The following is a 15306-nucleotide window of genomic DNA, read 5'->3' as shown; positions in this document are numbered from 1 at the left end:
ACTTAAATGAATTCCTAAATGCAAGGATTTGAAATGGTTAATTCCAATCAAATTTAAGCTCCCCTTTTTCAATTAATTTTCAATTTTTTTAGCAATTTGTCTCCATCTACTGGTCAAATGTGGTCATTGCAGTTATAGTAGAGTGCTCAACGTTTTATAGTTTTTGTCACCTCCTACAATAGGAAACATTTGATTTGGGTCGACTATTTTAATGGAGTACAGCCATAAAACTGTAAAAATGAATTCAGCAGAAACCTTAAAGAGGTTGGGATGTGACTCTTTTATTGCAACGACATGTCGAGGCCGGGTTCCAAAAATTTGCCAGGAACAAAACAAAACAAATAAACTAACACCAGATTTTTAACAAGCGTCATTTTAAAGAGCTGAGCAAACATTCAAGTTCACGCAATTTTACTGATATTTATAGGGGAGGTGCACTTTACAGCAGATTAAAATGATCTTTTTGAGTATAATTAAAAAGCCAATTTTACTCAATTTGTATCAGTTTTAAGCTAGAAATTCATACCCAGCAACAGTGACAAATCCCTCCCCATATTGTCATCTTTAGGTAACGCAACAAGTTCTTAGATCAGTAACTTTTGATTACAGCTGACATCAAGACAAAAAGGAAAACAAAACTTCATGCAGGCCAGAATTTGTCTATTCAAGTGTTGAGTGAGGAAACACAGCTCTAAAAGGCACAAAGATCATTAAATAGAAATACTAACTGCATTTTTTAAACAGATGGAATCAAAAATAAGATTCTTTTATGGAAATGTTGGACAACGATTTGGGGAAAAAAAATCCATTTGTAAAATGATTTCTGTTTTAACTGAACAACCTGAATTAGCAGTTTCAGACACACAAACAAAGATTCAAACCAACTTCTTTAAAACTTTAGACCTCAATTCAAAAAAAAAAAAAAAAAAAAACACTTCGAAGGTTCACACAAAGACATAAAGATGCGAGTGACATCTACAAAGCTGGTTCTGTATATACAAATTATGAGAAACACTGTTCCCGATAATAAAAAAAAAAAAAAACCTCCCCCCTACAGTGAAATATGGAGGGCACTGCCTCCGATACAAACACACACTGGTAGGCAAAAACTACCTTCTTTTGTTTCGTATTATGGAAGACGCTGCTCCCGATAATGCTGTCAGGATGGGACGTGTGCGCCAAACCAAGGAGCCGGTACCGACCGGCGCTCAGAGGTGCTGGTCGGGTGTGACGTGAGCCACTCTGGTGTCAGTTCAGTGAAAAAAAAACAAATAAAAAAAACAGAGCGCCGCTCGGTATGGCCTGTCAGCTCGGCGCGCACACTCCCGTAAGCAGATGCTGCTTTGTCATTTCGACAGTATAACTGTCATTATTATGGAAGGCACTGCTTCCGATAATTAGATCTTATAAAAGGCGATAAAAAATATTTATAGTGAACGCTGCCACTGATAAATAAATAAAAAGACAATAAATAGACGTACGGTTTCAGTGCTATGTTTGAGGACGCTCCCTGGCTTCGTGAGAGGTCGGTACGGATCGGAGGGGAACGGGATTGTGGGAAACATATGCGCCCTTTCTGCACCTTCTGAAAGCAATCAGCTGCTTTACAGAGCCCATATGGTGTGAAGGAGAGGAAAGAGAGCAGCTGAAGTTTGATGATGGGGCTGTGGAGGCGGAAGGATTCGGCCCCTTTTGCCCTTCAGTGTTCACTTCTATAATGTGTTCTTCACTTATTTAAGTAGAATATGGGTTTTTAAGAATGTTTTTTTTTTCAAATTAGAAATGATTTGTCTCGTATTTTTAAAGGCGGAAAGTGGCTCTTTATCTGGTTCATTTCAAATTCTCTGCCGGGTTTTCAAACGGCGAGTTGTAACACTCAGAACCAGAGCAAAGTGGCGGGAGGAGACAGTCGTCTTTAGATTTCATTATCCAGAGACCAGATGTTTCCGGCGAGGGTGTTGGCACAGCCCTGGATGGTCCAGGTCGTCATGGCAAACTGGCTACGGAACAGGTTGGCGTCGGCTTCAGGGTCCTCCGTCTTCAGAGCGTCCAGGTGGTCGGCCAGAGCTTTGAGGGTGTGCGGGCCGGAGCCAAGCAGGACGTGGCGAAAGGGGCTCTCGCTGGGAGACACGTAGGGAGACAGAAAGTTCTTTTCCACCTAATGAACACACAAAAAAACACAACTAAATGAGGAAGTTCTGAAATAAACAGTGTTTCAGAGAAGCTAAAAACTACTTTTTATTAATTAATCAACGACAAAATTAAAATATGCAACGTTTAAACAAAAATCATTCTTTTTTTCCGAAATTACAAGTATAAATATTTGTTATGTCTGAGATCACTTTAGAAATCAAATGTAGTGTTGTTAAAATACACTTCAATAAAGGGGAAAAATGTTGGATTTTAAGCATATAAATAAACTACGCAACCTGAATGTGCTACTGTCACAGGAAGTAAATGAACCTTCAAAGTAAAAGTCTCTGTGAAGCTTCTCATTTTTTAAGTAAAGCTATTAAATGTTTTTGTGGATAAAAAGAAAAAAAACATGAATTTGTTTTTAATAAATAAAAATTATTAAACAGATTTGAAAAAAAATACACTAAATGTGAATTTAGGAACATTGCAAAAACAAATCTTGTGATACATTTTCACTAAAATAAAACACATCAATTGAAAACAGTGTTTAGATTTATAGTCAGTGAGTAGGGATGTTCCGATCATGTGATAAAAAATCGGGCGATAGTTTCAGACTCGATCGATATCGAATGCTGTACCTGTATCAGGATTGGATATTCATTTTATTCTTATTATAATCAGCACTTTATATGTCAAGCATATCATTCCAGATAAATATTCTTCTAGAAGTCTGCATGTCATCATGAACGGATCACGACATGTTATTGTCGGAAAGCGCAGACAAATACGACACTAATTAGAGCAGGAAGTGAACAAAAACAGCTCAGTGAAGTTAGCAAGACATTCACAGATTCAGACATCTAACCTAAAAATGAAAACGGCAACATAAAACAGCTGCAGGGGAGGGGGATTTCAGTTTTCATTCATCCAATAGAAAGACAAACTATAACAACCATTCATGCATATTTACATTAAATAGTCAGAATCGGGTTCGACCTGTGAATCTTTGATCGTGATTCGTGAATTGGATCGCAGACCGATTACCGATCCACAGTCACTGCAGCCGCGTCTTACCGTCATAATGCGGTCGTTGATGACGCGACACATCTGGATGTCCTCCAGGTCGCTGTTCTGGATGTCAGCTTCTAGACTGCGGGCGGCGCGGCTGTAGGAGCCTGAGGCCGAGATCAGCCACTGCACCGTCAGCGCCGAGGGGAGCACCTGAGGCTGCATCTGCTCACAGACACCAGGGGCTTTCACATCATGTGTGCCAACTCATCAAAACAATTACTAGATAAAAACAATTCAAATGTGTTATGTACTTATTTTTAAAGGAAGTTAGAATGTTGCCTCTGCAAACATACCCTCTGAATCTCTTTGACCTTCCCGTTGATCCTCGCCACTTGAGTGCGTATAATCTTGTTGTATCTCATCAGGTCCATCTGCAGCAGGTGGTCGTGCACCTGCCTCAGCGCGATGTGACCTGCAAAGCGGCCTGCGGTCACGGCCAGCTCAGCCACCTGGATGGACGTGGCGGCGTTCAGCTTCTGTCTGGTGTCCAGCATTGTCCGAAAGTAATGGTAATCCTGGGAGGAGGACAATGAGGTCAAGGCGGATTAAAGACCCACTCCGATGAAACGTGTGTTTTTAACATGTTCTTGTATTTTTCTGATGATCTGTGAAGACGTACAGAGTTACTGGGGGTGAATCTGAAGGAGACGGACGGAATGCCAGAAAAGGCGATGAAAGGATACGCAGAATCGTCCAGCTTTATCGGCTCCATGCTGAAAGATTAAACACAAAAGAACACATTCAGAGAAAAAGTCAAAGCTTAACAACGTCGTAGTTTGGGGGATCAGGACTCACAGATTTGATTCCCAGTCCTTCTTTCCATACAGATTATAGAGCGATGAGTCCTTGTTGTACACCTACAGAAAAAAAATAGCACGTTTTTAAGTCCCAAATGAACAAAACGAAGGGTTAAAAATGTCTAAAACGTAAAACAATACCTCTTTTAATGCATTCTCAACGAAGCTGTACATCAAGGGACTGGCTGCCACTTTAAACCCATTCCGACCTACAAAACAAAAAAAACATTAAACTCGGTTTCACAGTTACAACAAACTCCTCAAATGTTACCCATCATTCCCACCTGCAACAATTCCATCCAGGTTGATGTAGGAGAAGGCCTTCATGCTCAGAGATGACAAATATCCCTGCAAGTTTAAAATAATAAACCGATTAAAGCGGTCGACAAACAATTAAACGTGTAATTTGGATGGATGCTGATTCTTTAAACGTTAAACGTTTAGCATGCGATTCTCACCTCCAACCACTCGGTGGCGCCAACGCTCCCATATTCTCCAGCACTCCAGCTGGCGAACACGATGCTCCTTCTGGGTTTGAATCCGTCTGTTGAATTAAAGAGCAAATTAACACTAGACGTTCTTTAGCTCAGTAGTCCCCAACCTTTTTCAGGCCACGGACCAGTTCAAATTAGACAATATTATCGTGGACCCGTCCAAACAGGGTCAAAGTTAGGCATTTTTAAGCTCCTGGTTTCTGCAAATGTATTTTCTAAATAAAATGCTACTACAAGAAATGTAATTTTAAAAAGTCTAAAGATGTCATTAGATTTTTTTTATATGGATGAAGAAGATTCAGTAAAACAAAGTTCTTGATTTGATTTTATCTTTACATAAATCCTCATACATTGAGTTTTTTCCAATATAAAGGAACATTTTCTGTGCTAAAGTTCCTGAACGGATGTTTACCTAATTCCGCCTCGCTTAAGGAAAATTCTCAAATGTTCATTTTACAAGTTTCCACAAATCAGCAACTTTATTTATTTGATTAAATCAAAATGTTTGGTTTGAACTTTGTAATGAAAATTTTCCCTTTAACGTCAAATTGGAGCTAACAATCAGACGCTAGCTTCAGCTACATCTAACTTTTAAGGTATGATGAATAAATAAAGCAAAATAAAATGACACAACCTTTATAAATCTGGGGTTTTCTAAATATAATTTAAACATGAATTCACCATGTCTCCAACTTTATTGTCTGTGTGTGTGAAACAGTCGAGTCTGTCGCCGCGTATTAGCCATAGCGTCTTCTGCTACATGAGAACAACTTTCTCAATAATTCTGTTTGCCAAGGATGTGTTTATTTTGTCTGTAAGCAGCAGCTTTATTCATCCATCCATCCATCTTCTTGACCGCTTTGTCCCTTTCGGGGTCGCGGGGGTGCCGGAGCCTATCCCGGCTACTGAAGGGCGAAGGCGGGGTACACCCTGGACAGGTCGCCAGTCTGTCGCAGGGCTGCAATCACTCACACATCCACTCTCACATCCACACCTAGGGGCAATTCAGAGTCGCCATTTAACCTATGAAGCATGTTTTTGGATGGTGGGAGGAAGCCGGAGTCCCCGGTGAAAACCCACGCATGCACGGGGAGAACATGCAAACTCCACACAGAAAGGTCCCAGCCGGGATTCGAACCGGGGCCTTCTCGCTGTGAGGCGAGAGCGCTAACCACTTGCGCCACCGTGCAGCCTTCGAAGTCTCTTTTTTTTTTCTTCACTGGCTCTTTTTTTTCCTGAAGAAACTTTCCAAAAATGTTTTATTGTGTTGTTAGCTTTGGGCTACTAGCTTAGCGTCCGTGTAGCTGTTTTAAGTCACGTGATCAATACGGATGTTTTGAACAGAATCTGGCATCAGAAAATAGACTAAACAGAGTTAATCTAAGTTAGCACATTCATTTAATTGTTTTATGTGTCGACCCGGTACCAAGTGACCCACAGACCGGTACCGGTCCACAGCCACTGCTTTAAATGATTATGATGACTCAGCAAATAAACTGGGACCTCACCATTCTTCAACATGTCAGAGATGGAGCGTGCCAGCTCGACAAGGACACTGGTGCCGACAGTCGAAGCGGCGAAGCCTGGCCCCCAAGCGTCCCTCTGGGCGCCGATGACCACGTACCGGTCTGAACGCAGATGATGTACATTAACCCTCCTGATCACCTGTCAAAACTCAACTCCTCCCCACTTTCATCGTACCCGAATCCACAAAGCCTTTGATGACCCCAAACACGTTATGGATCTTCTTCTCCACCAGAACGTTTCTGACCTCTACAGTGATGGTGTCGCTCTCATCTCCCAGCTTCTTGTAAGCGCCCCATCCTTGAGGGATACTCTGACCCCCGAGCTTACTGTGGAACACAAAGCCCAACTTCAAAAAACCGTTTCAAAGCCACTCTGAAGAGGTACGCTTCGCCTCAGCCTCACCCCAGAATTTTGGTTGCCATGGCGCGTGTGATGGTCTGAGCCAGGATGGCGGGCAGGCCGGACGACTGCACAGGAGGGAACTGTGTGTGGTTGAAGGAGGGAAAGCCTGGCGTGTATGGATCGCCGGTACCCATGTGGACCTGCAGCACAACACAGGAGTCACATTTAATAGGATTTACACGTGAAAAGAGGAAAGTTTCTGTCATTTTGTATTTAGATTTATATATTGTGAATTAAGTTACTGGAAAAAGACATAAAGGGATAGTCTTAAATAAGCATTTGCTTCTGCCTTGTCAAACATGTATTTATTGAATTTAGTTTGTGAGGTTCCATTGATTTTTTCATTTTTCTTAAGTCTTTTTTGTAAGGTTTTATATGAATGAAAATTAATCAAATCAAAAATAAATATTTAAAACAATGAAACTGATTCTTCTTATAAACATTTTTACTAAATTTAAATAATTTGTTAATTAATTCTTTAAAAAGTCATATAGTGTGTTTTTATGACAAAATTGTGTATTTTCATGTGTGGTGACAACTTATTTATTAAACTTCTTTAAAAAATATAAGGTGCAATAAGCCTTAAAAACCAATAGAGGGCGCTTTTGTCTTTTTGATTGTCACCTGACTGCACAACCATGAAAACTTCTTTATATTAACAAAAAAATCGAAATTTACTAAAGAAGGATTAATAAAAGTGGGCTCGACTTTATAAATTTAATCGGTAATTTTCACATTTTTAAATATGCGACGACTTACATGTCCATAAAGTTCAGTGTTTTCGTCAATAGTATTATCAGTAGGGTCTGGGTAGATCAGCACAGCAGAGGCGCCCATTTTGGCAGCGTTAGCTACCTGTAGGCACAAAAAATAATCATGAAGTTGATTTAAAAGGAAATATATATTTTTAAGGAGTTTATATTTCTGACATTTGCCACGCACCTTCTCAGCGAAGCTGATCTTTCCGGTCCGGATTAACATGACCCGTCCAGTCATGTTGATGTTTTTGTCGCGCAGCAGCCTGAATTCACTCTCTTGGCCATAGTGAGCATAAAGTGCCGGTCCCTGCACCACAAAGATCATTTTCATGTAATTTGTCACCATTTCATTTATGTTTTCTCATGTTAGAGAATCGGGTTTCTCACCGTTACTGATCCGTTGGCGCTGTAGGACAGATACCCCTTTGGACTCTCCTCTGCTCCGTCCTTGTAGCGTATTCTATTGAAGCCAGAAGCTGGGGGGTCGTGAACCTTGACGAAGTGCTCGTCAGTCCAGGTGGTCATGCCGTAGAGATTGAAGTAGTCGATCACCTTGTTGGCTAGTTCTTCGTCCCCGCGAGAGCCCGCCCTGTGGTCGTCTTTGGAAAACTCACTGAGGAAAAACAGACCAAGTTTGAAGCCGCAATGCGAATGAGGACGTTTTGAAAACTTGAGAGGTTTTCTAATTACTTGAAGGCCTTTTCTAGTTTGTTGGTGGTGAGTTTCTGAGTGAGGAGCCCCTTGACATCGTCCCAGTCCATGAGGGGGGCGGCACCAGTCTCGTGAGTGTAGGTGGTATCGGAGGAGGAGACGGAGGCGGCACAGACGGGAGCCGGCTCCTTTTTCTGATTTACCGCATAGCCAATCAAGAAGCCTGAAAACAGAAAGGACAGAAATACTTAGAAATGCAGTTTTAATCGTAATTGTCTTTGTCCATCATGAGAAAAAAAATCTACAAGAACATGTTCGAAAACACGAAAAAAACACATTCTCCGTTGGAGCGAGTATTTAAAAGTTTCCTTCCTACCGATGATGAAGATGAGGAAGACCGCAGCCGCCGTGAAGCAGAGGTTCTTGGGCGTGCGCCCGAGCTTTTGGCTGATGTAGGGTTTGCTGTTGGCGGTGTGGTTGAGGTGTTCGCCCACTCCGTTCCCGCCAGCCTCCTCGTCCATGTCGGACGACAGCTTCATCTCCACGTGGCTGTTGTCGCCCTCCATGTTCTGCGTCAGGTTGAAGCGCGTGTACGAGTGCGGCTCTCCATTGAACTGTTAGCAACAAAAACATCCCGGGTCATGGGTAACATCGGGCAATAAAGCATTTTTAGATATTTTTGCCGAAAAATAGCAAATAATTGATTCATTTATGTGTGAAGGACATTTTTTTATTAGTTTATTTCAAACCCTTCATCTACAATAAAACTGATACCTAACAAATCATATAAAAGTTCATTTTGAGGTGCTTTAAACTTACAATTTTATTTATTGTTGACCTTGCCTGGTCCATTGGTGCATTACAGGACTCTGAAAAAGAAAGAAGACATTAGAGCTACACGATATGAGGAAAACTTAGTAATATATTGTAAAAATGATATAACTCACAATACATGAACAAATAGTGACACAAAAAACTAATACATCATTTCAATTTCAGAGCAAGAGTTTATTTTGATAAAAGTCAATATAACATAAAAAGGCTCCATCTGATTGGTCAACGGCAGGAAGGGTTCCGTCCGATTGGTCAAATTCATAAAGGGCTTTATTTGATACTTCAAGCTGCCATCAGGTTGTTTTAGTGTGTGTAGGCATTTAAAGTAACCAGTTATCGCACTTTACACAGTCTTTTGCGATATCGCACAGGCTGATATGATGATGACGATAAATTTCCAATTTTTTTGTCCTATAGACTTAAGTCTCACATGTTGTGGAGTTGACAAATGGCTGAAACTAGTGCAGGGCGATATGACGCTACATATCAAGTGGGCGATAAAAAAATGTCCATCGTGCCATTTCTCTTCTATCGTTTTTATTTATTTTTATTGCTAAACTTCTGTACTTTTCCTACTAAGAAACTCGAAACTGTTGTGCAGTTTAAAAAAAATTCTCATTTGTAATAATTCAGTTACATGTTACTTGAAAAAGTGAAGTCACAGAAAAGTAAGTAATTACATTTTTGTCCATTTTTTTTCAGAGAATCACTGAAAATATATTTTATTGTGGTATATAGATATATACAAATGGATGACTTTGAAAAGTGATGATGATGGAGAACTGAACTGAATCCCTGCGGAATTGTATGACACCAAATCTTTCATATATCGGAATAAAGCTGTCAAAGAAAAAGTCTGGGGTGAGATTTACCAGATTTCTCCACTTCAACATTTCACATGTAGGATGGATAGATAGAAGATATAGTAACACTGAAATATTATATTCAACAAAAAACTCTCATCTTGTGTTCCTCCCAGGTGGAGTAAACCTTCAAATGTCACAAGTGAATCCTCTGTGCAGCATTTCAAACCACTTCTTTGCTGGATAAATTTGTATTTTTCCATTTGTAGGATGTTTTAAACTGTTTAAATATGAAAAAACACTGTTCCACTTCTTGTCAAAACATCTGAAGTTTCCTTCGCTGTTAGCTTGAAAGCCAACACTGTGGCGAGCACAAAAGGCCAGTGTGAGGCGCAGACTCCATGAACTCACTAACCAACAGAACACAATACCAAAGTAACCAGCATCCCGCTTGCTTTAGTTCCAAAGCTGCTGCCAAATAAAGCAAAAACCACAGTTTTAAACATACAAGAAACTTCAGAAATAAGGACACCTTATACTGGACACCACAGCAGGTAGGGAGAGAACCTCGCAAGACGAAGATTCTGGACGGTGGTTTAGCTATGGAGAGGCAAAACTGTGCAATAGGAAAAATAATTAAATAAAGATCTTTCAAAAAAAAAAAAGTGCAGTTTTTGACACAACAAAAATAAATCCAAGATGCCAACAGATCTTGAATTCTCTCTACATTATCATTTCTATTAGTTCAAACTCTTACTTTACATATTTCATGATCAAATCCAATAATAACTGTATTTTTTGTGTTTTGAACATGTTATTGTGACACTTTTCAATAATTAGACATATATAAAGATTACATTTGCATTTCTGACTATTTCTTTATTCAAGTAGTTGTGAATCAGGAGCAGATGAAAAAAAATCGCATCAGATAAAGATCACATTTATTAGGAAGAAAATGTGCTATTCCCAGAGGTAAATTTCAACTATGCCCAGGAAAACGACACAAGTTTTTCTTTTTTTTGGCTAAAAGCAGCATAATTGTTATCAAAAGACCAGTGGGGACGCTTTTACAGTAGGTCAAAAGATGATCGTTAAGGAAATAGCCATTGATAAAAGTTTTTGTATCATGTTCTATCAGAGGTTCCTACTGTTCTTACGGGTCAAGAACTTTCAAACCTAAAACATCCATTTACCTCGGGATTTTTCACAAATGCAGCTATCTGCATCAGCTTTCCAACCTGATCCTCTCTGCAGTGAAAATGTGTCGGTAAAGATCTGCAGGGAAAAAAAAGAAAGAACGCGCCACCATGTCCACTGCAGAGAAACCTAAAACCTGCCTGGAATTGATCCACAGATCAGCACAAACACCCTTACAAAAGATGGCCTTAAGAGAAGAGTAGAAACACAGTTCAGAACTTTGTGTGCACACGGTTCCAGATCCGATGGATAATCACAGACAGCGATGGTCTCTGCAGTCAAGGTTGACTCCCAGTAAAGAAAAACAAAGCCCCAAAAACCTGGAGTCTTATCAAGCACCACAGAAGGTCATCAGAACAGCGTTTAACCAACAACCCAACAGTGTGAAGTACAGGAGCGGGGGTCAAGCCATTGGTTAGAGCTTCACTGCTCTCCTGTATTCTATAAACCCCAAAGAGGAGCCTTCCTACTAAGGCAGAGGGGTCTAATTCAATCCCACAAGGGTCAAAATCCAAAAGACACCTTTTGTAGACCAAACAGGATAAACGTTTATTGAACACACTAGAACGAAATTTTAAAAACACAACTATGAATAAAAAAAGGGCAGGACTATTATTCCAGAATAAATCAACTTAAACCTTAAATAACTTTCAATACATTCTACATAAAAATATATTTAGTCAGAAATAAGCGCAAGATAACATCGGGCCATTTATAACAATAAAATAAAAAGATCTAAAGGGCCGGATATAATTACCCAGAGGGCCAGATCCGGCCCGCGGGCCTTGACTTTGACACGTGTATGTATTGGCAAGAGTCTGACAAAACGATATGTATCACGATACAATATGTATTGTGATGTGTCCCAAGACTGTACTGCTGTAATGCTGAACTTTTTGCTGTGAATTTGACTGACTCAGACATTTTGACTGAGGCTCCGCCCATGATGCGGCACAGCTGTTCTTATCTAAAAAGCAACAAAATCCTCGGTTTTATTTTTATACTGGCAGCAATGAGGCAAAGAGTTTCAGTTTGGTACCCAGCCCAAGTTAAATCGAAATAGTACATGCCTCATAACAACAAAAATCGTGAGGCTGACTGAACATTTAACACACTGTTGTTTTGGTGGCAGTGTAAAGCTGCTCAAAGAGGCTCAGTGTGCTGTACTGCCAACTAGTGGTTGGATGTTTAGGTGGAAATCAAACGTAAGATGCTGAGGGACTTTCCACGCTTTCTACGTTCTATCACAACCATTCTTTTGTCGCTTTGTTATAAAATGGCTAAATGTTTGGTTTCTAATAACCACAAGGGAAGCAAATTGAAGCAGATGTGGCCAAGAACTGATTGTACTTAACTTTAGAACATCAACTAGCTGAGGATAACCTTGACTTTTGACAAGGACGGCCTGCAGAGCAAAGAGACAAAATAATTCCACACACTGGTAGTCTGTATGAGCAAAGAAAACAAATAAATTCTACCAATAAAGGGATGTTTAATTTCTGTTCTTTATTTTGACTGACGTAGGCTTCAGAGAATAGGAGCTGCCGTTAATCAGAAGCAGTGAAAAAACTTGCTGCCCTCTCAGGTGGGCAGAAATGTCCATAATCTTACATACCAAACATTCTGGACAGGAGCTAATACTTAAATCAGATTAGCTCATTTTAAAAATCTATGGATTTTGGCGTTAAAACCTCACACAATTCCCAACCACAAAAAAAAGAAAAAAAATACACAAGTTATGTACAGGGACACTCTGTGCTCTATGAGACTGGAGAAAGTCAAACATTTACAACAGTTTGAAGGACCCAACGCAGGATTCAGGATCAGGCGAACAAGTGTGCACGACAAAGATAGGGGTCAAAACGTCTTGAGGCACGCCCTTCTTAGAAGGACAGCGAGACAAACGTCGATAGGACGTAGTGTCTGGATTTCCTTCGAGGATTTCAAAATAAAACATCAACTCACTTGACTTTTTTTTTTAAATCCAGGTGAGAGATCAACCATGATAAATAGATTGATCATCATGGTTTCCCAGCTTCATCACCACATTCTGAGGAACTGAACACCCCCCATTGGGCAAAAAGGGGGTAGTTGCTTCATGTAGAGATTAGTAAAGTTGTTGCAAGAGTTTTTCTGTGGTAACACGGCGTCTGTGTGTGCGAAAAGCTCCAGGGGCCGTTGAGGACACACCTGATCATAGCCCTCCAGAACCCATCATAAGGATGGATAATAACTGTGTTCACCCCCTTGTGTACTCAGCAAACGCATAAGCTCATAATATACCTTATTAGTGTTTACAAATGCCTTGTATTGCCATTATACACCTCAACAAACATTAGCTGCAGATTGCAAGATTGTTAAGACATCTTTCCGTGCAAGCTTTACTTCTTCATTCCACAAAGGCTTTTATTATTTTAAAAATATATATATACATCTTCCTGTTACTGTAAGGTCTCTGAGGAGAAACAACACCCATACTCTTCCTGGAGCTGCTTGTTCAAATACCAAAAAGTTAAGCCAAAAAAAAAAAAAAAATGTTGTCTAACTAGTGAAGCCATGAATGGGGCAAAAGAGAAGTACCAACAATTGTGAGGATCCGGGTTACATAAGCTGAGTAACCAGCAGCAGGAGGAAAGACTTTTATTTTGAAATGATCAAATTATTAAGAGAAGATGCACAGCACGTGTAATATAATAACTATATGATTGAAAACATAACTAACCTAAATGTATAGGCCTCTTATTCTTAATGCCATTAAAAACATAAATAAACATAATTTTGTCCTCCAGCACATTTGTAATAAAAACTTCAAACCAATATCACTGCTTTAATAACAAAACAAACTGGTTTAAGATCAAAGTTAACACAATTTTTACAAATTTGCATTCATTTTTTTATTTATTTCCAGCAGTTTTCTTGCTATACATAGCAATTTTCACAAAACAAGTGACTTAAACTAAGCTTTTATGTAAAAAAAAAAAGATTTATTTAAATTACAAACAAAATAAAGCCTTATTTTTCCTAATAAAGAACAAGCTGCTTTAAAAATAGTGCGACCATGCATTCCCCATCCTAATTATTTAGTTAAATGTTTGTTTCTGTTTAATCCAGATATACATCTGAGGGTTTATGGGTAGCTGGATGCCAAAAAAACAGCAAATAAGAAGAAAAAAAGAATAAAACAAGGAGGACATGTTATGATGAGGGGGGATCAGAAACTTTTGAGTCATTGAGCTGTGGACAATCATGTGAGGGTCACACTGTGGAAAAGCTCTGGAACTAGTGCATGGGAAAATAAGACTGCAGTCAAATCCTATTCCTTATGCCTGCAGAAGCATGTTCAAACACATTTTTAGAAAGTTGAAACATCCCTAAAAACATTACCCATTTCTAGACTATAAATATTAGTGGAATATAAGAGAAGATATTGTTTTAAATATTTTTTTAAAGTGCACTTTTACTCATTTTAAATGCCTCACGAGCTCTGCACATATGCACATTGATGCGTTCACGTGTCCTGGCAAGGTCAGCAAAAGCGAGTTCACCCAAGCTAGCCGGCTTTTGACATTAGCTGGCCCGCATGTCTTTAAACTGGGATTGTGAACGTGACTCCCGGCTCCCTTAGCTATGGCTTCCGTGGTGCTGACAGTACCACATGGCGCACCAAAAAAGATGCTCTAACTGCTCGTGACAGCACGCTGTGATAATTCACACGCGGTTCAATAACACTGTAATTAATACTGAAGTAAACCCGGACAAAATGAATTATTTTAATGGACCAAACTTGGCATGCACAAGGTGCTTATCGATGAATGAGTCAATATGGGTCACGTTTTTAACATAATTCTGCCTTAAAAAAATATTAAAATAGCTCACCTTCACTTAAAACAGCTAGAACAGGTTGACTACTTTTTCTTTTGCACCAGGAGTCTTTTGCTTTAGATCCTTTCTGCCCCCTCAGCCGACCAGGTGCCCTTGAGTCCCTTTACTCTGCCGCTTGCAGCTTTATGTCGGCGCTATCCATTACGTAAACCTCGAAAGTTATCGCGAGATCTGAAAAGACCAGAAATAGATTTTTTCAAACACATTTCAGTTTATTGCTTTCACCAACTTATTTGAAAAAATAAAAAGAAAAAAAAATAATAACGTTTTGTCGTCACAGACGTTTTTCTTAAAAACAGTAGAATAGGCTTTATTTAAAAACATTTATAGACACGTATGAAACATTATTATTATTACTATTATTATTATTTTAATGAACAATTAGAACATTTAAAAAAATATTGAACAGTACAAGGCCCATCATAAATCAACTGAATACATTTATTTCAATAAGCAAATCCACAAGGATCATTTCAAAAGAAAATGCAAATGTAGAAAATAAAATAACACCGACAAAACTTTTTCAGCTCAAAAAAACTTTTTTTTAACTAATATTAGAAATAAGAAAAAATAAAATTAACTGATTTTAACTGTTTGCAAAATTATATTTTCTGGACTTCTCCACCTCCGTGTGTGGGTCCATCTAAATATTGATTCCCTTGAATGATCCCAACTGAAACACAGACAAATCGGCGTCTTTCCCTGATTGCTCACCTTGAAATCAGAACAAACATAACACCATGTGCCAGGACTT

At 39.3% G+C, this 15306-nt stretch overlaps 1 protein-coding gene across 1 annotated transcript; it reads right to left on the bottom strand.

The window, feature by feature from the left end:
- Positions 1-261: 261 nt before the first annotated feature.
- On the bottom strand, positions 262-14715 carry LOC112147141 (transferrin receptor protein 1). The gene is made up of 18 exons (XM_024273286.2): positions 14547-14715; positions 8656-8705; positions 8213-8450; positions 7876-8059; positions 7573-7798; positions 7370-7492; positions 7187-7282; positions 6428-6567; positions 6200-6351; positions 6007-6126; positions 4463-4548; positions 4289-4352; positions 4146-4213; positions 4003-4064; positions 3827-3920; positions 3501-3722; positions 3211-3369; positions 262-2158 (listed from the first exon to the last, which is right to left on the bottom strand). Exons 2-18 carry the CDS (start codon positions 8686-8688, stop codon positions 1916-1918), a joined length of 2310 nt encoding a protein of 769 aa, XP_024129054.1. The 5' UTR covers positions 8689-8705; positions 14547-14715; the 3' UTR covers positions 262-1915.
- Between the last annotated feature and the right edge of the window lie 591 nt (positions 14716-15306).

This window comes from Oryzias melastigma, linkage group LG17 (assembly GCF_002922805.2).
Source record: "Oryzias melastigma strain HK-1 linkage group LG17, ASM292280v2, whole genome shotgun sequence".
Lineage (NCBI taxonomy): Eukaryota > Metazoa > Chordata > Actinopteri > Beloniformes > Adrianichthyidae > Oryzias > Oryzias melastigma.
This window is presented reverse-complemented; position numbering and strand designations above follow the sequence as displayed.

Bases quoted from the DNA above. Each gene is read 5' to 3' on its own strand.
- LOC112147141 (XM_024273286.2), bottom strand. From the start codon at position 8,688: ATGGACCAGGCAAGGTCAACAATAAATAAAATT. The intron at 6,127-6,199 runs GTACGATGAAAG...ATCTGCGTTCAG, and splicing joins CAAAGGCTTTGTGGATTCGG to ACCGGTACGTGGTCATCGGC. The intron at 3,921-4,002 runs GTGAGTCCTGAT...TTAATCTTTCAG, and splicing joins AAGGACTGGGAATCAAATCT to CATGGAGCCGATAAAGCTGG.